This window comes from Ricinus communis, chromosome 3 (genome assembly GCF_019578655.1).
Source record: "Ricinus communis isolate WT05 ecotype wild-type chromosome 3, ASM1957865v1, whole genome shotgun sequence".
NCBI lineage: Eukaryota > Viridiplantae > Streptophyta > Magnoliopsida > Malpighiales > Euphorbiaceae > Ricinus > Ricinus communis.
In genome coordinates, this window is record NC_063258.1 from 8,545,063 (window position 1) to 8,571,947 (window position 26,885).

The 26,885-nt window shown below is 35.3% G+C and overlaps 1 protein-coding gene across 1 annotated transcript; it reads right to left on the bottom strand.

Moving 5' to 3' along the window:
* Positions 1-476: 476 nt before the first annotated feature.
* LOC125369523 lies at positions 477-9,335 on the bottom strand. Its single transcript, XM_048372292.1, has 11 exons — positions 9,180-9,335; positions 7,651-7,752; positions 7,152-7,205; positions 6,928-7,014; positions 2,913-3,061; positions 2,212-2,368; positions 2,034-2,090; positions 1,750-1,877; positions 1,504-1,633; positions 915-1,424; positions 477-833 (listed from the first exon to the last, which is right to left on the bottom strand). The coding sequence occupies exons 1-11, from the start codon at positions 9,333-9,335 to the stop codon at positions 477-479; spliced, it is 1,887 nt and encodes a 628-aa protein (XP_048228249.1).
* Between the last annotated feature and the right edge of the window lie 17,550 nt (positions 9,336-26,885).

A 26,885-nucleotide genomic window follows, 5' to 3' on the forward strand; every position in this document is an offset into this window, starting at 1 on the left:
AACAAAATAAATATCTATAGTGATTTAGGCAATCATTGATATAGGAAGAATGGACTAAATCAACATCTAATATTCCGAAATAACTGAAAGGGGCAGCTGCCCTTGTTTCCTAAATAAAATTAGGTGCCTAGTTCACGCTCACAAGCATGCACCTCCTTGTTTCCTCTTTAAGCTTCTTTCCTCACTTCCTCTTTCAGTATTTGGCCTTCCCTTATTCCCTTGAGTAAAATTTCGCCCAAAACTTAAATGTTCATGGCCCGACATGTTGAATTAGGTTAATAACAAGAGTGGGCTTGATTAACTCTCTTCATATGGCTTCGAAGGTTTTGGCAGAGATATCTTGAAGAAGACCATTTAAGTCCCCCTTCACTCTCTTGGCTCTAACTCTTATAATTGGGCCTCCCTTGATGAATAATGGATCACTTAGCTTGGAACTTGATCTGTTTGACTTAGTTGGCCACTTGGTTCTTTGGGATTTAGGGTCGCATCATTCCCCTCTCTTTAAAAGGATTTGTCCTCACATCAGAAACTATATCAAAGAGAGTTAAATCAGCAATACTGAGAGTTGCACTAACATTATACTCACAGGGTAAATCAAGTTTGTAGGTATTGTCATTGATCCTTTCAACCACTTGAACAGGACCATCTTCCCTTGGGAGTAATTTAGAATGCCTTTGTGCAGGAAACCTCTCCTCTAGCATATGCACCCAAACCCAATCTTCAGGCTCAAAAATTACTTCCTTTTGCCCTTTGTTAGGTTGAGTAACATATTGCTTCGTCCTCTTCTCAATGTTTATCCACACCTTATCATGTAATTGCTTCACATATTTGGCCTATCTTGCCCATCTAAATTAACACGACTTAGGCACAGGAGATAAATCTAATCGAGTTAAAGGATTAAAACCATAAAAAACCTCAAAAGGTAAATACTTAGTAGTAGAATACACACTTTTATTATAAGCAAATTCACCATGCATATAAATTTCTTCCCAAGTTTTCAAGTTTTTCTTAATGATAGTACGCAAAAGAGTAGAAAAAGATCTATTAACCACTTCCATTTGACCATCAGTTTGTGGATGATAAGTAGTAGAATAAAATAGGTTAGTGCCTAACTTACACCACAAAGCCTTCGAAAAGTAACTCAAGAACTTAGCATCTCTATCACTCACAATAGTGCGAGGCATGCCATATAAACACAACATCTCCTTGAAAAACAAATCAGTTGTATGTGATGCATCATTGATTTGATGACATGGAACAAAGTGTGCCATCTTAGAAAACCTATCAAAAACCACATATATTGAATCTTTACCACTCCTAGATCTAGGTAAACCAAGCACAATGTCCATGGAGATATCAATATAAAGTGTAGTAGGAATAGGTAATGGTGTATACAACCCATAGGGTTTAACCTTGGATTTGGCCTATTTGCAAGTAATACAATTATCACTTATTCACACAACATCACGCTTCATATTAGGCTAAAAGAAATATTCATGCAACATATCCATAAGTCTTGGCAATACCAAAATGACCAATTAACCGGCCCCCATGAGCTTGCCTCACAAGCAATTCATGCATAGACCAAATAGGCACACATAAGCATTTTTTCATAAAGAAGTATCCATCATGCCTATAGAACTTGCCAAACACAACTTACTCACAAGCACTAAACACATTGCAAAAATCAAAATCTTAATATGCTCAAATCCTAATAGTTTTGCATCTAAAGTGGAAAGAAGCGCATACCTCTGAGATAATGCATCTTCTACAACATTATCTTTACCTTGCTTATACTTGATAACATAAGGAAAGGACTCAATGAATTTGCTCCATTTAGCATATCGCCTATTCAGCTTGTTTTGTCCCTTCAAATGCTTCAAGGATTCGTGATCGATATGGATCACAAACTCTTTAGGCAAAAGTTAATATTGCTAAGTCTCAAGTGCACGAACCAATGCAAATATCTCTTTGTCATATATTAGGTAATTTAAGGATGCCCCATTCAATTTTTTGCTAAAGTAAGCAATTACGTGTCCTTCTTGCATCAACACAGCTCCAATGCCAATAATTGAAGCATCACACTCAACCTCAAAAGTTTTAGCAAAGTTAGGTAAAACAAGTATAGGTGCCAAAATCAGTTTTTCTTTAAGCAAATTAAAGGCCTTATCTTATTATTCACCCCACTTAAAGCCTACATTTCTTAATAACCTCAGCTAAAGGCATGGCTAAGCTACTAAAATCCTTCATAAACCTCCTATAAAAGCTAGCTAAGCCATGGAAACTCCTTACATTACCAATATAAGTAGGTTTCGGCAACCCTTTAATAGCCTTTACCTTTTCTTCATCAGCTTCTATTCCATTTGTGCTTACAACAAATCCCAAAAATACAAGCTTATTAGTGCAAAAATAACACTTCTTGAAATTGACAAAGATTCCTTACGTAAAATATCTAGCAGCATGCACACTTGCTCCATACGATCATCAAAGTTATGACTATAAACAAGTATATCATCAAAATAGACAACTACAAATTTTCCTATAAAAGCACGTAAAACATGATTCATAAACCTCACAAATGTACTAGGTTTGTTAGTAAGGCCAAAAGGCACTCAGACAATCCATTTTTTCTTTTAAATCCAGTTTTCCATACATTACCCTCTTTAATGTGAATTTAATGATAACCAATCTTTAAGTCAATCTTAAAAAAGATACAAGCACCATGCAATTCATCAAACATATCATCTAGCCTAGGAATGGAATGTCTATACTTTGCAGTGATTTTATTGACGATACGACAATTAATGCACGTCCTCCATGTTTCGTCCTTTCTAGGCACAACTATAACTAGAACTGCACACGGGCTCACACTTTCCTTAATCAATCCTTTAGTCATCAATTATTCAACTTGCCTTTGCAGCTCCTTAGTCTTCTCAGGGTTGCTCCTATAGGCAGACCGATGAGGAATAGATGATCCAGGAATGAAATTAATTTGATGCTCTATTCCCCTAATTGATGGCAATCCATTTGGGATCTCTTCGAGAAATAAATCATCAAATTCCTACAACAAAGAAATAAAAGCACTAGGCAAAGAAGAATTAAGCTCATTAGCATTAAAATAGGCCTCTTTTTACATAAGTACAAACATGGTCAGATTGGCCAATGAGGCTATTTCACCTTACACTCTCTTCTCTTTGCTTTTCTTATTCTCATTTTTCACACCCTCACCTTTTTCTTTTTTCTCTCATGCGTATACTCTGTTTATTTATTTTCTTTTCATGCACTCATGCTCTTGTTTTCTTTCTTTTCTTGCCCACCATCACTAATGTGTTTTATATTGCTTTCCTTTTTCATGCGCATTTAGTCTTCATACACCTCTTTGGGTATCAAAGAAACAAGTGTAACAGATTTGGCATTCATTATAAAAGAGTATTTGTTAGTAAAACCATCATGAATGACTCGTCTATCAAATTGCCATGGGCGGCCTAAAAGAATATGTCTAGCATGCATAGGCACCACATCACACAACACCTCATCCTTATACCTACTAATAAAGAAAAACACTAATACTTGCTTAGCAACTCACCATAATCATTCAAACATAATATTTCAACAAGTTCGGTACTAGCCACATTAGTACAACTATCCCCATCAATTATCGTGCTACATACCTTATCTTTGACTCGTCATCTAATATGAAAGATTTTGTATCTTTATACCTATTCCCCTTTTGGTTGCAAACTCAATGCTCGCCTTGCCACTAACATATCACCATGTTCGACATACTCTTGGTCCCTACCATCTTCTAGGGGCGGCATCTCTTCTTCTTCTTCACTTTTGAACTCCACTTTTCCATTGTCCCCCATAATTATGGCATATTTGGACAATGAGAAGCTATGTGGCCCATTCCCAAGCACCTAATACATTTAATATCTCCAGTTTTGGATATTTGAGGAGTGAATTTACCTTAGAATTTGTTGTTGCCCTCCACTTTAGGATTCTTGACAGACTCAAATTTAGGCTTAAAAATAGCCTTGTCATCTTTTGTAACACCCTCGTTACATGCTAACCAATAGATATTTGCCATGTGGCAGACAAGAATCATAGACTATATACTACATGTAGATAGGTCAAAATACAAATTATTAAGAATAAAAACACAAGGTTATTAACATATAAACATATGATTATACTTAAACCAAAATTAACAAGTATTGAAAACATCTTCTTATGCCTTACAAGGCACACTTCCATATACATTACATAACTACATACAAAATGCATCATGAGGAGAGACCGTAAAACTGGCCCAACCTGATAGAACTACTAAATGCTAGACTTCAGATACAACCAACTGATGCAATACTATCTACAAACCTAAAAAAGAATTTTGGAGAGGGGTGAGCGTCTAAATCAGTAAATAAATAATCAACATAATCTATATCATATACACTTAATATAATTTCCACTCAATCACATAACTTACCATGATTCATAATTTACACATAAGTTCATACCATTCTACTCAATTCATTACAACCATCATAAGAAAATAAAATTCAACAATTATGGTTAGTCCTCACGGCTCGTGGATCCCCTTTAATGTGCTGCTCTACCTCATCCTCACCTATCGCACACGTAAGCTGCTTCGCCTCATCCTCACATTACACACTTTTATAGCCTCTCTAGGCTTCAGCCTCCCAAGACTTTATATATACATATATATATATATATATATATATATATATATTTCTTTTTTTTCACATGGGAATTCACCATTCACATGCGAATACGCACTTAACATCACAATTCAATCATTTTCATCTCATTCATTTAAACATAACATAATATTAAGCAAACACAACCATCCGCGGAACATTTGATTAAATATATGAATATAGCAAATATTAACTATTTACTTACTAAAAATACACTTATTCCTTCACCATAGAAGGACCTCCTTTCTCCACAACTTGCTTTCCAAGACTTTGAGTTCCTGTTAATACATTCATCAATTCACATTTCATGCATATTCCAAATATTCATGTAAATGCTAGTTGTAGTGCATTATAAGACCATCTTCATAGGTTTAACTCTTCCTCTCAGACTCTCAACTACTGTTTTAATATCATATAAATATGTTTCATCTAGCTATATACCAATTTAACTCAAATTAACATCAAATAAATAGCATAAGACTAATCTCCAACATCTCTATTTTTTTGACAAAATTTAGTATCAAAGAATATTATTTCTGGGAAAAATTGGCTTAATATAAAAATCTCATATTAAATAGACATATACCTTTGTATTTCTAGTTTCATCTCCAAGAAGAATTATTCAATTCCGACTTCTATAGATTTAATTATTCCCAAATCACTGAACAAGGGTCATACAGCTCGCTGTACCCGAGGAGCAATCTTTTTGCTCAATTTAAGCAAACAAGATGGCAAAACTAGCAAAATCACAAAAATAAACGATTATAGATTACTATTCAAGCTTTCCATAGACATAAATTAAGCTTAATTTGGATTTATATAACTTAAGTTATGTCGAAAATATAGAACATCAAAGTTATTGGAATTTTGATAGTTTTCTGTCTTGACATACTTAATTTCAAATTAAGCTTAATCTCTATATAATCATTCAATACTCTACTAATTCATGATAATAAGACCTTTAATTAATCAATGAAAGCACCTGTTGAAGATTTTCCAATTTATAATCAAGAACCCTAATGACAAACTAATAATACTCAAGTAAAAACTCACCATTTTCAGCTTTTGGATTGCTAATATGCTCAAATCCTTTGGCTTTAGCTTGGCTCCTTCAATAGTTGGTAAAATCCTATCTTAATCTTAAGTTTTTCTAGGTATTTCACTCCTCTCTCTTGTTCCAAATTTTGAGTTTTTGGCCATGTACGAATTTTAGAGAAATTAAGAGGTAAAATGAGCTTGGTCATGGTTCCAATTTCCAAGATTAGTTTTTTAATTGATAGCTCCTAATTCTTAATGTCACCACCTACTAAAATTAGTCTTATCATCCCAAGCTTAGTTCTTACTAACCACACATAGATACTAACTTTTAATTGTGTCATTTAAGTCCAATCTATTTACCCAACCTTCAACTATTGGTTCAATTAAGTCTTAAGGATTAATACACATAACCCAAGTACTTAATCAACTTATCTAAATTAATAATCTAATTTCATGCTTCTTATTCTCTACTTATAATTAATATATATATTCTAATAAAATAAAAATATTTTTAATATACCATCATATGCCCAATGATTAAATGTAAATGCATATAATATGTATGATGAGAAAATGCAGGTATTACAACTTTCCCCTCCTTAAGAAATTTCATCCTCGAAATTTTAACAACTCACCAATATTACTATGGAAATAAATGTGGACACTTTTGTCTCATATGTTCTTCGACTTCCCAAGTTGCTTTTCTTGGTGAATGATGACTCCACTTAATCTTGACCACAAGAATGTCTTTATTTCTCAATTGCTTAACCACTCGATCAAGAATTTCTATCGGCTCTTCCACAAATGTCAACTTTTCTATGATTTCTATCTTTGGCTCTTGAATAATATGACTAGGATATGATCTATATCACCTCAGCATAGAAACGTGAAAAACATCATGAATAGAAGACAACTCTATAGGTAATGCTAACCTATATGCCAATGGTCCAACTCTCTCAATAATTTCATAAGGTCTTATATACCTTGGACTCAATTTCACTTGTTTACCAAACCTTAAAATTCCTTTCCATGGTGATACCCGTAAGAAATCTTTATCACCCACAATATATTCCATTTCCCTTTAGTGCAAATCAGCATAACTCTTTTATATGTCTTGTGCTACTATGAAATTCTTCTTAAGCTGTCCTAAACCTTCAACATCCTAACATACTAGAATTCTACATTTCTTGTCGTACAAAGCTTCATATGGAGCCATACCGATACTTGAATGAAAATTGTTGTTATACGCAAATTCCATCTGCAGTAAGTAATCATCCCAATCACCCTTGAACTCAAGTGCACAAGCGCTCATCATATCTTCTAATGTCTGAATAGTTCTTTCTGATTGTCCATTTATTTGAGGATGAAAAGTTGTACTTAAATGAAGCTTAGTACCATACGCTTTCTACAAACTCTCCGAGAAACGAGAAGTAAATCTAAGATCCCTATCTGATACAATAGATATAGGCACACCATGCAATCTAACAATCTCAGAAATATACAATTCAGCAAGCTTATCAAGTGAATCTGTTTGCTTCACATGTAAAAAATGAGCACATTTAGTAAATCGATCAATAATTACCCAAATAGCATCATGCTTGTTAAATGTACGCGGCAATCCCATAATAAAATCCATAGTAATCTTGTCCCACCTCCACATAGGTATAGATGAAGAATGAAGTTTACCTGCAAGTGCCTTATGCTCTCCTTTTAGTTGCTGACATGTCAAACACTTACTCATAAATTCTGCCACATCTTTCTTCATTGTCGACCACCAATAATAAGGCTTCAAAATTTTATACATTTTTGTACTTCCACGATGCATTGCATAAGGTGCATAGTGCGCTTCATGCATGATTTCCTTTCTCAAATCTCCTACATCAGGTACACGTACATGATTTCCATTCAATAAGACACCATCATCTCTCAACACAAATTGTGTATTCTTTCCTTCTTCTACTCTACGCTTCATCTTTTGCAAATAAGAATCTTCACACTGTGCATTATCATAAATACAAAACTTCACATCCATAGCTCTAAGTGCAACTAGATAGTCCACGTTGTAATAAATCATACTTGAAAAATCTTCCACTATCTTCCTACTTAAAGCATAAACAACAACATTTGCTTTTCCAAGATGATAATCAATAGTACAATCATAATCCTTCAAAAGCTCAATCTATCTTTGTCGTCTCAAATTCAACTCCTTTTGCATAGCGATATATTTCAAACTCTTATGATTAGTAAGTATTTAAAATGTCTCCCCGTATAAATTATGTCGCCATATCTTACATGTATAATGGCTGCTAATTCAAGATCATGCGGTACGATAATTCAGCATATGAGGTCCCAACTGCCTTGAAGCATAAGCTATAACCTTCCCATGCTGCATTAAGACACATCCCAAGTCCTTGCCTAGAAGCATCAGTATATACAATATAACCTCCATGTTCAGATGGCAATGCAAGTATTGGTGTAGTAGTAAGCCTTTTCTTCAACTCTTGAAAACTTTGATCACACAACTCAGTCCATTGGAATGACACATTCTTCTTTAACAAAGCTATGAAAGGCTTAGCAATAACTGAAAAATCTTTTACAAATCCTCTATAGTAGCTAGCTAACCCAAGAAAACTTCAAACTTCAGAAACATTTCTAGGTGGTTCCCATTCAATAATTGCTTTAATCTTTCATGAATCTGGTTGCACTCCATGTCTAGAAAAAATATGCCCCAAGAATGCAATTTTCTCCATCCAAAACTCACATTTGCTGAATTTTGCATACAATTATTTTTTCCCTCAAAATCTGTAAAACAATTCTCAAGTGTTGTTGATGCTATTATGGGATTCTAGAGTAAATTAGAATATCATCGATAAACACAATAACAAAGTGATCTAAATACGGATGGAAAGTCTTGTTCATCAATGACATAAAAGCAGCAGGAGTATTTGTTAACCTAAATGGCATCACAATGAATTTATAATGCCCATACCTTGTTCTGAATGCTGTCTTGGCAATAGATTTCTCTTCAACCCGGAGTTGCCAATAACCTGATCTTAAATCAATTTTAGAGAACATAGTTGCACCTTTTAACTGATCAAACAAATCATTAATTCTCGGCAATGGATATTTATTCTTCATTGCAATTCTATTCAATTGCCTATAATCAATACATAATCGTATACTGCCATCCTTTTTCTTCAGAAACAGAACTGGTGCTCCCCAAGGTGAAGTACTTGGCCTGATGAAACCTTTATCAAGCAACTCTTTTAATTGCTTCTTCAATTCTTTCAATTCCAATGGAGCCATTCTGTATGGTGCAATGGAAATAAGTGTTGCACGAGGGATGATGTCAATCTCAAAATCAACCTCTCAATTTGGTGGCCAACTAGGCAAATCATCTAAGAATACGTTAAGAAATCTGACCACTGGAACATCTGATACCCCTGGACTGACCTCAGTAGTATCTACAAAACTAATCAGATATGCTTCACAACCATCTTTAACTAACTGACATGCAGTCACTGCTAAAATCAAAAAATTAGGAATTATCTTCCTTTCACCCACAATTACTATTTTCATTTCTCCTTGTATTTCCATAGCCACTTCTTTCATTTTACAATCAACAATAGCATGATTTCTTGACAACTAATCCATCCCTAAAATAACATCAAACTCTCTAAGATTAATAACAATCAAATCTGCATGTAGTTTGAATCGGGTGACTGGGTCTAGGTGCATTTGAGGAAGGAAAGATTTCCAATCGAAAGGAAGTCTAAGGAAAGATTTCCAATCCAAAGGATGGGCCATTCCAAGTCCTTGAAAGAATTAATTAAAATATAGATTGGCAAGTGAGTATGGAAATGTGAGTGATTCTTTTAATGTTGCTGATCTTTCTTTATTTGATGTAGGTGATGAAGCTGACAATAAGGCTAATTCGATGATGAATCCTTATGAGAAGACAAGGAATGATGCAACAACAACAACAACTACAAATGATCCTTTAAGCGTTCAAGGAGGTCCAATGACAAGATCCAAGTCCAAAAGGATGCAAGAAGCTTTGTTCGACTTAATTATAGATATTTGGACTGTTTAAACACAACAAGGCTCAACTCTAGGCTTAGGATTGCAAAAAGAGACCAAAGTTATCAATTTAGTGCAATACGTTTGGGCTGAACTCAAAGGTCCAATAAAATTGATTTGAAGCCTTTCTATTTTCATTTTTATTAGGTTTTCTTAAGTTAGGGTGTGATTAGTAGTCATTTGGAGTTACACAATGGATGCACATGATTAGTTATAATGTGGAGTTACAAAATGGATGCACACGATTAGTTGTCATTTGGGAGTTACAAAATAAGTGTCATTAATGTAAAAATAACCACTTTTAATGAGTTTTCATGGGGATTAAAGGGGAAAACGTAGGAAAGCCCAAAAGAAATTAATTTAAGGTTCTTTGTCTTGTTTTGGCTATAAATATCAAAGCCAAATTCATTTGTAAAAATCAATTTATAAATGATAATCTTTATTTGTTCTTTATGAGTGTTTCTGCTTAAGTTCTTGCATGAACTTTGAACTTATCAAAATATTTTTAGTTTCTTGTGTTTGATTCTTATCTTATCAATTCATACTTAGTTTGTGGCATTTAGAGTTGAATTCAAGTACTAGTTTTATTATTAGAACTAGTTGTTCCTAACTCCACTTCAGGAGATCCTTAGGTTTTGGAATCATCTTGATTGGAGGGTGTTTTCTTGCATTCCATATGTATCATAACTTATTAGTTATTGGGGTTTATGGTTCCTAAGATGATGATTCTCTATCATTTACTTATTCATATTCAGATTCTAGTTTCTTTTTCTTATGGAATAAGGGCTTTCGTACTATCAGAACTGCATATAACCAAATTCTTGAGGCTAGTGAGCATATTATTTCAGTTTTCTACCTTATAGGATTTCAAGTTATGGGTTCTTTCAAGAGCTTTATGGACTTATCTAGACTCACACTAGCGAACATAGACTTACGCTCACGTACTTCCTTTCTTTTGTGTTCTTTCTCTACCCTTGTGTTTCAATTAATTCAATTTTATCCTTAAGCTTAGCAATATAGAAGAGAACAAAGAACATGTAATTTCTTTCCTTATCGGATCAAATAGGATGAGATGTAAATCCACACGCGTAAGTAATAAATAATGTTGGTTTCAATTAATCTAAGCGTAATATAATTAGAAAAGCAAGCATTTTGATCTTTAGGACGCATATAATGAAGTAATTTCGTTCGGAGTATTATTAGGTAGGCCCACGAGAATTTTCCCTTATTTACGTTAAGCTGGCTCATAAAATTTAGGACTATGAGAATTATTGACAAGTCAACTCCTCTCTAGTTCTTGATTTTGTCTTTAGTTTATTCTTATGGAATGAGTGCGTACATACTATAGAAGCCGCATCCAAATAAATACTTGAGGCAAGTTAGCATATTATTTTAGTTTTCTAGTTTATAGGAAATCAAGTTATGGATTCTTTCAAGAGCTGGGTGGACTCCTGCAAGTGAACGTAGACTTAATGCTCACATCCTTTCTTTCTTTTATGTTCTTGTCTACCCTTGTGTATAAATCAATTTGATATGATCTAGATGCTTAGTTATATGGAAGAGAACAAAGAACTTATGATTACTTTTCTTATCGGATCTGAAATCCTACCAACTAAGCATAGATCAACTCCTTGATAAGTAAGATTTGCATTCAAACAAGAACACAAAGACAAAGCAAACAAGCTTTAAGTTAAAAATACCAATTATTATTCTACTTCAACTTAATTTTTACATCAAAATTCGTACTAGCCTTATAATGGCCTTAGAAAACTCTAAATCTTCAGTAATAAGGATTTACATCTCATCTAAGATAAAGATAACCTTACTAATAAAAGAGATAACTTAAAAAAGTCCTAGTTAGGTTAAAATACATGTCTGGCCGCCCAAAATAAGCCATAAAATCCTAATTTACATTAGTCATATACATGGGTCCTATAACACCAGTCAAAAGTAGCAAATCATTATCTTTTTTACCATCTTCATTCACCATGTCTTCAAGATCTTTATTGACTTCGGTAGAGCATTGTAGCTTCTCTACATCATCAATATTAGTTTCCAACGATAGCTTAGATTTGGCTTCAACTTTAGGCTGTTTATATTGACTTTCAACCAACTTTTCATTTCTTATAAACTTTGCTCAATTGTTTCACAAGTGCTTCTTATAGATCTTAGCTCCATTGAACCTTTATTCTCCTTAACTTGACGCGGTTGTCTCACTAATTTCTTTAGCTTGTGTTTAGGATTACAAAAATTCCATGGAAAATCTTGATGATATTCATCACTCCTTTGTCCTAGCCATGTATCATAAGATTGATAACGAAGATCTTGATGCTATCTTACAAACTTCTCAGCACATAACTTAAGTGTTTAACACTCAAAACAAATTAGAATTAAAATGACACAAAAAGAAGAAGACAAAACCATACTTAATGAATAAGATTAAGCCAAAACACAATAAAAAATGTAAGAACAAGATGTAATGGAGAATAACTAATATTAATAAACAAACAACAAAAGGGACAGACTAAAATATATATTTTTTATTTTAGAAAACTAATCACAAGAACCGAATTAAAAGAAAGAACAAAGAAATACAAAAAAATCAGAATTGACTAATGAAAATATGAAAGGATAAAATATGATCTAGATCCAAAGCTTTGATACTAAATGATATGAAACTCCATGAATAAGCTTGAGAATCCTATTTGAATTGCGGAACCCCAATACATTAACATGAAAACCCTAAGAACCAATTCGGTTCAACCCCTAAAAAAGATTAGAAAATATACTACTTAGAAAGATGACCAAGAATTGGATTAATGAGCCTTGAACTTAAATCCAATTGTTCAAGCCTTAATATGTCCATAGCTCAAATGTCTTGGATAAGCTCATTGACTTATAATTTGAATCGAACTAGGACTCCTAGTTGAATTAGGATTCCTTTCGTTACTTGAACTCCTAATATCATTAGGATTCCTTGTAGGACTAGGATTCCTAGTTGAGTTAGGACTGCATATTGGATAAGGATTCCTTGAGCTAGTAGGTTTGCATCATCAAGACTCCTTGTTGGAGTAGAATTCATTGTGTTAGTTTGGTTCGTATTAGAGTTTCTCCTAAAACACGCCTAATGAGAAAACAAGAAACAAAGTTGGCATCATTCGATATAGGAAGGAATTACCAAAACAAGCACTAATAGTCCTAAATAACCATGAGGGGCAGCTGCCCTTGTTTCCTAATTTATTTTGGCTACTTGGCTTGGTACTTGATGATTATTGGATCATTTGGGCTTACAACTTGATCTTCTTGACCTGGTTGGCTACTTGGCTTCTTGGACTTTAGGTTTGCATCAGTTCCCTTAGGCATGATGACTTTGGATGACATAAGGATCGGCGTAAGGAGTCATGGGAATTGAATTGACAACCTTGACCAGTGGCATTGGAGCTTAGCTTGATGATCAAGCAAAACGAGACGTAAGTCCACGCACGTAAGGGAGAAATCATATTGCTTTTTATTAATCCAAGTGTAATACAAGTAGCAATGCGAGCATTTTAATGTTTGGGACTCATATAATGAAGTAATTTTTGTCGAAGTATTATTAGGTAGCCCATATAAATTTGTCCTTTTTCTTGTTAAGAGTGGTTAACCAATCATCTATTCTCTCGTACTATAAAAATCGAATGCAACCCTTGAGGGTAGTGAGCATATTATTTGAGTTTTCTAGCTTGTAGAAAATAAAGAAATAGGTTCTTTCAAGAACGTTTTGGACTTATCAAGACTCATTCTAGTGAACATAGACTTATCGCTTACGTCCTTTCTTTCTTTTATGTTCCATGTCGACCCTTGTGTTTAAGTCAATTCGATTTGATCCTCGCTTAGCCGTATGGAATCCAAAACCCTACCTGTGTTCTTATTTTTCTCGTTTCCTTTGTACCTGTTTGTCTAGTATGATGGTTTGGTTTTATTTGGGGAGCATAAACACGACTGTTTATTTTAAAGCATGTGGAAGCGGCACTGGTGGACACCAATCCAATATTGCAAGTATTTTTCTTTTCAAAGTTGTAGCTTTGAACCTTGTGTTCATGAGTGAATACAAACAAACTTATCAAAGGAATTAATCTATCCTTTGTGGCATTCGTAGATTAGGGTTTAAAGGCGTTAGTTTCATTTAGGTTCTAATATAAAGATCATACTTTTCATTTAGGTTTTTGAATTGTCAAGGGGTTTTCTAGCTTGTAAATCACGGATTCATATAACTAGAGGGTTCATGGTTTCAATCCTTGGAGGTTTCTTATCATATGATGACAAAAGGATTGCATAAGAAATTATGGAAGCATAATTGATAAGCTTGACGATGAGACATAAATCTATGCGCGTAGTGGAGAAATCATAATGTTGTTAATGAATACAAGCATAATGTAATCACGAATGCGAGCTTTTTAGTCTTTGAGATGCATATAATTAAGTAATGTAGTTTGGAGTGTTATTAGGTAGGCCCACATGAATTCTCCCTTCTTTTCATTAAGCTGGTTTATAAAATATAGGATCTCCATCATTTATTGTTTCTCAAGGCACGAGGACTCCTTATGACATATGAATTATCATAAGGACTAGTAAACCACTCTTGTTGTCCAAAATTTTATAACCCAACTTAACAAAAATAAGGGACAACTCCCATGGGGCTACCTAATAACACTCTGATCCAAACTACTTCATTATAAGCGTTCCAAACATCAAAACGCTCGCATTCTCACTTGTATTATGCTTGAATTTATTGAAAATAACATGGCTTCTCCTTTATATGGATGGATTTATGTCTCATCCTACTTGATCATGAAGTTAATCCCTAATGCGACTAGTCAAGCTTTTTAATCACATTCCTATGATTCTTTATGTCAATCCTTGTGACATCAAGAGTTCTTATGCCTAGAGGAATAGGGAATGATGGAGATCCTAATGCTGCAAATTATGAATAAGAGTATTTGGGTATATCTCGATTCTCGCGTTCCCTCTTTCCTCCAAAATACTCTTCCGTGATCATTTGAAGAATGATATTAATACTCGATCAATTGATTTTCTTTCACTGCATTTTTCCAAGCATTGGATCGGTTCTTATGATTGTCGCTGCCACGGGCTTTAACTCAACACTCCTGTTTATGCTTGCCAAATAAACCAAACCATCATACAAGACATAGATTAAAAATAAAAGAACAAAAGAAAAGAACAAATGAGAACATAGGTAGGATTTCATATTCGATAATGAAAGAAATCACAAGTTCTTTTGATATGAACCAAACTAGCACAACGAATCCTACTCCAACAAGGAGTCTTAATGATGCAAGTCCTGCTAACTCAAGGAATCCTAAACCAACAAGGAGTCCTGACTTAACTTGGAATCATAATCTAGCAAGGGTCCTGATGATATTAGGAGTTCAAGCAACAAAAGGAATCCTAATTCAATTAGGAATCCTAATTCAACTTAGATTCCTGGTTCGATCCAAATTACAAGTTAATGAGCTTATCTAACATATTTAGGCTAAGGACAAATCAAGGCTTGAAGAATTGGATTTAAGTTCAAGGCTCATTAATCTAATTCGGTGTATTGGGCTTTAATGAATCTAATCAGGCATAAAAAGAGCAAAGAAGTTGAATTGGACCATATGAAGACTTTGCGCCTAACTTGTGATACGAACCAAACTAGCATAACAAATCCTACTTCAACAAGGAGTCTTGAGGATGCAAATCCTACTAGCTCAAGGAATCCTAATCCAATATGGAGTCTTTACTCAACTAGGAATCCTAATCCTATAAGGAGTCCTGATGATATTAGGGTTCTAGCAACGAAAGGAATTCTAATTCAATTAGGAGTCCTAGTTCGACTCAAATTACAAGTCAATGAGTTTATCCAAGACATTTGAGCTAAGGACATATCAAGGCTTGAAGAATTAGATTTAAGTTTAAGGCAGATTAATCTAATTAAGTTTATTGGACTTGAATGAATCTAATTGAGCTTAAAATAACCAAAGAATTTGAATTGGAGCATATTAAGACCGTGGGCCTAACTTGGCTTATATTTTGAGGCCCATCTATATGACTTATGTAAATTAGGGCTTTATGGTTTATTATGAGAGACCACACATGTATTTTAACCTAAATAGGACTTTGTTTTACTTATGTCTTTTTCTTAGAAAGGTTCTCCTTATCCTAGTAGGGTTTCACCAAGTAGGGTTTCACCACGGCCGTGTTTCTCCCCGTGTTGGCTACCACGGGCCGTGTTGCTCCCTGTGTTATCCACCACGGGCCGTGCTGAAGGCCGTGGTGGCTACGGAAACCGTGCCCAAACTATTGTTTTGAAGACCAAGTTTCGATGGTTGGTCACGGCCAGAGTCCAGGCCGTGATGGTCAGAACGGCCTTGACTCAGGCCGTGCTCAATATGTGCAACGCGGGCTCTTGTCCGATCTTGATGAATTCTCGTCCGTTTTTGAACGTATTGATCTATAATTGCTTAAACACCGATGATGGTCCTATAAATGTTCCTGAAATGTAAAAGAACATAAAACACGGGTGATTTGGGAATAAAAGCACAATAATTGCTAAGAACATACGCAATAATATGCAAGCAAATATGTGTAAAACTATGCTCATCAGTAATCTATTTTCTAACCTTTCTTAGGGGTTGAACCAAATTAGTACTTGGGGTGTTCATATTAATGTGTTGGAGGTTTGCAAAGGTGTTCTCAGACTTATTCATGGAGGTTCCATATCAACTTAGCTTATGTTGTGAGGTCCATCTATATGACTTATGTTAATTAGGTTTTATGTCTTATTATGGGCAGCCACACATATATTTAAACAAATTAGAACTTTGTTTAAGTTATCTCTTTTTGTTAGGAAGGTTATCTTTATCCTAGATGAGATATAGATCCTAATTAATTACGATTTAGGGTTTTCTAAGGTCTATATAAGGCTAGTACGAATTTTGATGTAAAATTAATTTGAAGTTGAAAGATAATTGGTATTTTTACATTAAAGCTTGTTTGCTTTGTCTTTGTATTCTTGTTTAAATGCAAATCTTACTTATCAAGGAGTTGATCTACCCTTATGGTGTACTTGGAATTGGAATTTAAGGGACTTAGTTTTCCTTAGGTTCTAATTCTTGATCATCTTTCTAAGTAATCCATTTCTAACCTTTCTTAAGGGTTGAACTGAATTGATTCTTAGGGTGTTTATGTTAATATGTTAGGGGTCCGTAATTCAAAAGGAGTTCTCAAACTTATTCATGGAAGTTTCATATCATCTTTATTCTCTTAGATGTTTCATTTTCACTATTCTTTCATTGTAATTGATTTCCTAGTTATTTTTAAACATGAACATGTGTAGCTAGATCGATTAAATCCATTGGGATTTCTTTACTATGTTGGCTTAGTATTAAATTGTTGGATTGCTTGAGTTTAGTTTTGTGTCCTTCTTGCTTTCAGTATTAATAAGATAATGCATTATTCATGAGACGTTGTGAATTGTGGTGTTTAGATTGCTTTATGTGTTTGAGAAGTCCATTTGGAAATTGGAATTTTGAATAGCAAGAACTGTTTAATAACCATTAGCGATAAGGATAATTAACTAGCCCGGTTAAGAATTAACAAAGCTTAATAGAGGCGGATTAAAGCTTAATGCTAATTTAAGAATCAATCATTAGGAAGAGATTCCAACTTTAGGTTCTTGGGTTTAGGAACTCGGTTACCTCGAGAGAGAAATCGAATTCAATTAAGAATTCATCCACGGGTAGCATAATTGGAATCATCAATCTTTTATCTTTTGTTTGATTGCCAACTAGTTTAGGTTTCCTTTGGGTTGGTCTCTTGTCTTGGTTGTTTCATTTACCCGTTCATTCCTGCATCTCACTTAGAACTTAGTTATTAATTAGTTTAGAAAGTATTCATCATTCATTTTAGGCTAATATAACAGAGAATAAGGAAGTAACTCTGGGCTTTCACTTTCCGAAGGAATATGACCTTGATACTCGCCATGAGTGGTAGACTGCATCGATAGGTTCACTGCCTTAGATTGTAGCTGCATAAAAAGCATATCATTTATTCATCTTTCATTATTTATTTGTTCATATTTAGATTCTAGTTTCTTCTTCTTATGGAATAAGGACTTTCGGACTATAAGAACCTCATGCAACCGAATACTTAAGGCTAATGAGCATATTATTTTAGTTTTCTACCTTACGAGAAATTAAGTTATAGGTTCTTTCAAGAACTTTGTGGACTTATCAACACTCATGCTAGCGAGCATAGACTTATCCCTTATGTCTTTCCTTTCTCGCGTTCTTTCTCTACCATTGTGTTTAAATCAATTCGATTTGATCCTTACACTTAGCCGTATGGAAGAAAATAAAGAACTTATGATCTTTTTCCTTATTGGATGTAAAATTCTACCTATATTCTCATTTTGTTTGTCTCTTTTGTGTCTCTCTTTCTAATCTATGTCTAGTATGATGGTTTGGTTTTATTTGGGCAGGATAAACATGAATATTGAGAGAAAGCGGGTGGAAGCGGCAATCATAGGCACCGATCTAATGCTTCGATGAATGTGAAGGAAGAGTTGATCGTGTATTGATATCATTCTCCGAATGATTAGGGGGAAATCTCTTAGAGGAAATATGGAACAATGTGAATCGGGGCATGCTTAAATATGGACATTGGGCCTTTGCTTGATGATCAAGCAGGATGATATATAACTCCACGTGCATAAGCGAGAAATCATATTGTTTTCGATTAATCCATGCAAAATACAATCAGAAAGCTAGTGGTTTTAGTTTTGGGACACATATAATGAAGTAATTTCAGTCAGAGCATTATTAAGTAGGCCCACACATATTTTTCCTTGCTTTTGTTAAGCTGGCTCATAAAATTTGGGAGTACAAGAGTTGTTGCCTAGTCAACTCCTCTCTCGTTCTTGATTGAATTCTAGATTATTCATCTTTCTTTATTTATTTATTCATATATAGCTTCTAGTTTCTTTTCCTTATGCTCACATTGTGGCTTGTATTACGCTTGGATAAATAGAAAAATGACATGATTTCTCCCTTTCGCTCGTAGATTTACATCTCTTCCTGCTTCTTCATCAAGCTAAGCCCCAATGCCACCGGTTAACCTTGTTAACTCCATTCCCATGATTCCTTATGCTAATCTTTGTGTCATCAGGAGTCCTCATGCCTGAAGGAATAAGGAATGGTGGAGATTCTACTGGTTTAAATCCTGAATCAGAATATTTGGGCAGGCCTCTATTCTCATCGTTCCCTCTTTCCTCCAAAAGATTCATCTGTGATCATTTGGAGAATGATATCGATACATGATCAACTAATTCTCTTTCTTTGCATTCGTCAAAGCATTGATCGGTGGATATGATTGCCGCTTCCACGCGCTTTAACTTAAGACTCGTGTTTATACTCCTCAAATAAAACCGAACCATCATACTAGACATAGATTAGAAAGAAAGACATAAAAAAAAACAAATGAAATGCGAATATAGGTAGGATTTTAGATCCAATAAATAAATAAATCATAAGTTATTTGTTCTCTTCCACATGGCTAAGCATAAGGATCAAATCCAATTGATTTAGACACAAGGGTAGACAAAGAATACAAGAGAAAAGAAGGATACTAGGGATGAGTCTATGCTCATTAGGGCAAGTGTTGATAAGTCCACAAACTTCTTGAAGGAACCTATAACTTGATTTCTCACAGGGTAGAAAACTGAAATAATATGCTCACTAGCCTTAAGTATTCGGTTGCATGCAGTTTTTATAGTGCCATAACTCTCATTCTATAAGAAGAAGAAACTAGAAGCTAAATATGAATAAATAAATAAAGAAATATGAATAAACTTAAGTCAAATAGAGAACAAGAGAGGAATTGACTAGTCAACAACTCTCGTAGTCCCAAATTTAAGAGCTAGCTTAACGAAAACAAGGGGGAAATTTTTGTAGGCCTACTAAATAACACTCCAACCCAAAGTACTTCATCATAGGCATCCCAAACATCATAACGTTCAAATTCCAATTTGTATTACACTTGGATTAATAAAGAATAAAAACTTGATTTCTCCTTTATGCTCGTGGATTTACATCTTGTCCTACTTGATCATCAAGCTGAGACCCAATGCTACCAGTTAAGCTTGTTAACTACAATCCCATGATTCCTTACTCCAATCCTTATGTCATATGGAGTCCTCATGCCGGAAGGAATAAGGAATGGGGAGATCCCAATAGTGCTAATCTTGAATCGAAATATTTGAGTGTGCCTCGATTCTTGTTGTTTCCTCTTTCCTCCAAAAGGTTCCTCAACTAAATTTCTTTCTTCACATTTGTCTAAGCATTGGATCGGTGCCTATGGTTTTTGCTTGCATGCGTTTTCACTCATTACTCGTGTTTATGCTCCCCAAATAAAACCAAACCGTCATACTAAACAAAGATTAGAAAGAGAGGCATAAAAAAATGAACAAAATGAGATTTGGATTTTGGATCCGATAAAGAAAGAAATCACAAGTTCTTTGTTCCCTTCCATACAGCTAAGCATAAGCATCAAATTGAATTGATTTCAACACAAGGGGAGACAAAGAATAAAAGAGAAAGGAAGGACGTCAAGAATAAGTTTATGCTCACTAGTGCGAGCGTTAATAAGTCCACAAAGGTCTTGAAAACCAAAAGTTGATTTCCCGCAAGTAAGAAAACTGAGATAATATGCTCATTAGCCTCAAGTATTCAGTTGCATGCAGTTTTTATAGTGCAAAAGTGAGATGGAACCTCCATGAATAAGGTTGAGAATCCCTTTTGAATTACGGACCCCAAGACATTAACATGAAAACCCTAAGCACCAATTCGATTTAACCTCTAAGAAAGGTTAGAAAACAGATTATTTAGAAAGATGATTAGAATTTAGAAAACTTGTTCCTAAATCCTAATTTTGAAATACTTCACAAGAAGATGATCAATCTCCTTGAATGTTTTTTAAGCATGCATTCTACATAAGAACACAAAGACAAAGCAAATAGCTTTCAGGTTTAATAACCAATTATCATTCAAATTCAACTTCAACTTAATTCCCATATCAAAATTCGTACTAGCCTTTTGTAGGCCTTAGAAAACCCTAAATCTTAACTAATAAGGATTTATATCTCATCTAGGATAAAGATAACCTTCTTAATAAAAAGAGATAAATAAAAAGAAGTCCTAACTAGGGTAAATAACATGTGTAGCTACCCAACTTAAGTAAAGAAACTCTCATTTATTTCAGTCATGCATATGGACTTAAAACATAAGCTAATTTAGGCCTAAAGTATTCATATGCTCTAAATCAGCAGCTTCGACTTGTAATTAATTAAGCCCATTAAACACTTGGACTTGTAATACATTAAGTTGAGTTAGGCCTTCATTTAAACAAAGACCTTAAACTCCTTGTAATTCCTCTCAGGCCAAATTCACAAGGCCTTGCATGTGTTGAATTAAGGCTTGTTGATATTTCTTGGATCTTAATCTAATTATTGGGCCTTGAAGCAAGTGTATTGGATCTTTGGCTTCAATAGCATGACTTTGATCTTGGGCTTGAAGCTTTGGCCAAACTCCTCTATGCTCTTGCACATCTTCATCAAGTTCATCTTCATAAAATCCATGTGATGGAGGTTGGTCCATATCATTTCCCCTCTTCTCAAAAGGATTCATCCTCGAATCTAGACCATCATTTACATCAAGAGGACTCAAATCAGCAACATTAAAGGTAGCACTAACATTATACTCACCTGGAAGGTCCACTTTATAAGCATTGTCATTGATCCTTTCAAGCACTTAAAAAAGACCATCTCCCCTTGGGTTCAACTTAGACTTCCTTTGATGTAGAAATCTCTCCTAGCAAAAATGCACCCAAACCTAATCACTAGGTTGAAAAATCACATCTTTAGGATGCATATAGTTAAGTAATTTGGCTTGAAGTGTTATTAGGTAGGCCTACATGAATTTTTCCTTATTTTCGTTATGCTGGTTGACAAAATTTGAGATCTCCATCATTCCTTATTCCTCACAGCATGAGGACTCCCCTTGTGACATAAGAATTACTAATGTGCATCATTTTATACATGTTTATATGCCAAATTGTTTAAACATTTTTATGCATAATTATCTTGTTTTATGCCAGAATCACCTGTGTTTTGGTTCCTTTCATGTTTTAGGTTATTATCGATGGACATTATAAGTAATTAAGGGAAATACGTGCAATTACGAACCATAATCCATCAAAATTGAGCAAGGAATAGGATTCCAAGGTTGAGCATGGCTTGGACTCTCGCCGTGCTGAACCATCAACACTTGACCCTCATGAGTGTTATTTTGGCACAGTTTTCGAAGCCATCACATCCTCTACCACTGGTTAATGATCACTTAGAGATAAGGGTAATTGACTAGCCGGATTAAGAATTAACAAAGCTTAATAGAGGCGGGTTAAAGCTTAATGCTAATTTAATAATCGATCGTTAGGAATTTGGTTATCTCGAGAGGGAAACCGAATTCAGTTAAGAATTCATTCACGGATAATTGCAATTGGTAATTAATATAACCTCTATCTTCACCAAAATCCAATTAGCTTAGGTCCCCTTGGGTTTGCCTTTTTCTTTGATTGTTTCACTAAATCCTTTTAGTTTGTCTGATACTTAGTTAACCACTTATTTACATTTAATCATAGAATAACAATGATAGGAAATTATCATCTTAGCAACCATACACCCCAATAACTAATGAGTTATGACACATATGGATTGCAAGAAAACACCTTCCAATCAAGATGATTCCAAAGTCCAAGGATCTCCTCAAGTGAAGTTAGGAAAAACTAGTTCCAACAATGAAAGTAGCACTTGAATTCAACTCCAAACGCCATGAACCAAGTATGATTTGATAAGTTAAGAATCAAACATAAGATTTTGGTTAGAGAACGCCACAAACTAAAAAATGGTTTGATAAGTTCAAAGTTCATGCAAGAACTTAAGCAAAAACACTCACAAAGAGCAAATAAAGATTATCATTCATCAATTGAATTTTACAAATGAATTTGGCTTTGATTTTTATAGCCATAACAAGATAAGGAAACGTAAATGGATGTCTTTTGAGCTGTCCCATGTTTTCCCCTTTAATTCACCTTAAAACTCATTAAAAATGGTTGTTTTTACATTGATATCACTCATTTTGTAACTTTCAAATGACAACTAATTATGTGCATCTATTTTGTAACTCCAAATTATGACTAATCATGTGCATCCATTTTATAGCTCTAAATGACAACTAATCACACCATAACTTAAGAAAATCTAATAAAAAATGAAAATAAAAAGGCTTCAAATGCATTTTATTGGACCTGTGAGTTCAGCCCAAACTTATTGCACTAAATTGATGATTTTGGTTCCTTTTTGCAATCCTAAACCTTGGGCTTAGCCTTATTATGTTTGAACACTCCAAGTGTCTTTAGTTAAGCCAAACAAAACTTCTTGCATCCTTTTGACTTGGATCTCGTCATTCGACCTATTTGAAAGCTTAAAGGATCATTTGTAATTCTTGTCTTTATAGCATCAAACAACTTCATTGATTTTGTTAGGGTTAGATATCATAAGACGCTGTAGTAGTTCTAGGATCACCGTTACCTGAGAATATGATCTTGATACTCATCGTTAGTGTTAGTCTACATCGATAGGTTCACTGCCTTAGATTGTAGCTACACAAATAGCTTATAAAGTTTTTGGCGCCATTGCCGGGGAACTCTTTTGTGTAAACTAGGGTGAATTTATGTTTGTGTTAATCTAGCCATTATTATTTTATGTCTTTTCATTTTTTTATTATTCTTTATTATTTTATTCATCCCTGTGTTCTTTGGTTGCTGCCTTTTTATTTCAAGTAGTTTATGCCCAGGAGCTCTAATCCTACTCTTGTAGAGCCGCTTGCTGAACCAGAGCAATCCCTCCATTTGTTGAGGAAGCATATGCAAGAAGAAGAGGAGGCACAGATAGAGTTTGAAGCACCTGTGAATAGACCAGCAGGGATGGGAGACAACAATCGGACTGCGGATGAAGCCGGGACAATGTACAAGTCTGCTAGACCTTCTCTTGAGGGGACACAGACGAGTATATTGTGACCACCTGTGGCAGCCACAACTTCAAAATAAAGCCAAATGTAATACAGATGGTCCAAAATATTGTATAATTAGGGGACTGCCGAGCGAGGACCCAAACGCTCACATTACCAACTTCTTGGAGATCTACGACACCTTCAAGATAAATGGAACAATTAATGATGCCACTCGGTTGAGGCTATTTCCTTTTTCTCTGAGGGACCGAGCAAAAAGATGGTTGTAGTCGCTCCCAGCCAACACTAGTATGACATGGAGATTGTTGGCTGAAAAATATTTATATAAGTACTTTCCTCCTGCTAAAACTGCTAAATTGAGAAATGATATATCTTCTTTTGTGGAGTTCAATGATGAGAGCATGTACGATGCTTAGGAGAGGTACAAAGATTTGCTCTAGTGTGCCCCGCACCACGGAGTACCAATATGGATGTAGGTCCAGACCTTCTACAGTAGTTTGAACCTTGCTACTAGGCAAATGGTAGACATTGCAGTAGGTGGGGCCCTGAACAGTTAGACGCCGGAGCAGGCGCAAAATCTGATAGAGGAGATGGCCATGAATAACTACCAGTGGCAATTCTCTAGGAGTTGGCCAGTTAATCAGGGAGTAGTCAACCAGTTAGACTCCACAGCAACCTTGGTAGCTCAAGTGGAGCTTCTAACTAAGAAGTTAGACCAGCTTCAGATGCCAGTTCATGCAGCCTAGATAAGCTGCGAGTTTTGCGGTGGCCCGCACTAACGTGCAAATTGTAATGCGGGAGGTATGTTTGCTTTAACTTCTAATTCTTCATCTTCTATTGTTTTTGCTGACCTTGAACATGTAGACTACATGGGTAATGCACCTAGACAGTAGAACAACCCATACAGTAATACAGACAACCCTGATTGGCGTAATCATCCAAACTTCAGTTGAAGAAACAACAACGCACAAGGTCCGGTGAAGCTTTCAGAGATCGCATCGTGCACAGCTCACTACAACAAAGAATACACGGACCATCACAGCTTCCTCCACCAGCTAAGAAGAAATCTAACTTGGAGGAGCCGATGATGAAGTTTGTCATGTCAATTGAGATGAGGTTCTAACAGACCGACAATGCTCTTAGAAATTAGCAGGCGTCCATTCAGAACTTGGAGAGTCAGATTGGGCAGATTTCTAAGATGTTGTCTAAAAGGCAACATGGATCGCTCCCCAGCACTACAAAGTCAAACCTAAGGGAGCATTGCAAGGCTATCACCTTGCGATTAGGTAAGCAGTTATCTAGCTCTTTACCATTAGCTGATGATGATGATGTTTCCATGCAGGATAAGCCAGGTAGGAAGGAGCCAGAGCCTGAGTCGATAAAAGCAAAGAAGGTGGAAGACAGGCAGAAGAGCCCTGTGAGAGAGTACCAGCCACTAGTCCCCTACCTTACTTGACTTAAGCAGACGAAGGTTGATAAACAGTTTCGTAAGTTTCTTGACTTTCTTTAAACAACTGCATATTAACCTACCTTAAAGGAAATTTTGAGTAACAAAAGGAACTTGGAGGATTTGGGACTAGTGACTCTGAATGAGGAGTGTTCAGCTATTCTTCAGAACAAGCTGATACTCAAAAGGAGAGATCTAGGGAGTTTTTATGTTCCTTGCATTACTGGCGATTTGCCTATTAGTGGTGCATTAGTTGATTTATGAGCTAGTATTAATTTGATGCGCACTAGTTTGTTTGATAAGTTTGGTTTGAGTGAACCTAAGCCCACTAGGATGAGCATTCAGTTAGCTGATAGGACTGTTAAGATTCCTATGGGTATTATTGAAGATGTGCTTGTTAAGGTAGACAAGTTTATTTTTCCTATTGAGTTTGTAGTTATGGACATCGAAGGTGAGAGTATTGTGCCTTTGATCCTGGGTAGACCTTTTCTTGCAACATCTAGGGCTGTTATAGATGTTTGTGATGGAAAGCTTCAGCTTGGGGTAGATGAGGAGACTATTACCTTCGACTTAGCCATCAGTGTGAGACCATGATGATGATGTGTTTTCCATTGATATTCTGGATGATGTGGTTGAGTCTCATTTCTAGGAAAAATTACTTGATGATCCTTTGCAGGTACCATCGCAAGGAGATGAGGAGGAGCTGTCCAATGAGCAAGTGTTGGAGCAGCTTGCTAGTTTGTTGGCTACTGAGCCTAGCTGTTCTACTGACCCTTTTCTTTCTCTTGACAGGTTAAAAGTGCACAAAGTAAAATCTTCTTTCGAGGACCCCCCAGCCTTAAAATTAAAGGAGTTACCTAAGCACTTGAGCTATGGATTCTTGGATGAGGAAGAGAAGTTGCCTGTGATTATTGTAATAGATTTGACATCTGAAGAGCGAGCAAAGACTCTATACTCACTCAAGAGGTATAAGAAGGCCTTTGCCTACAAGATTGCTGATATTCCCTAGATCAACCCTAGTTTCTGTTCTCACAAGATTCTTATGCACGATAGTTATAAATCAATAGTTCAGCCACAAAGGCGGCTTAACCCGAACATGAAGGAAGTAGTGGAAAAGGAGGTAATTAAGCTCCTTGATGCAGGTTTGATTTATCCTATTTCTGACAGTTATTGAGTGAGCCTTGTGCAGGTTGTGCCAAAGAAAGGAGGCATGACAGTAATTCACAATGAGAAGGATGAGCTGATACCCACACAGATGATTACAAGATTCTGAGTTTGCATTGATTACAGGAGGCTTAATGATGCAACTCGGAAGGATCACTTCCCTCTTCCTTTCATTGATCAGATGTCAGAAAGATTGGCAGGACGTATGTGTTATTGTTTGCTTGATGGTTTTTCAGGATATTTTCAGATTCCAATTACACCTGAAAACCAAGAGAAGACGACTTTCACCTGCCCCTACGGGACTTTTGCTTATAG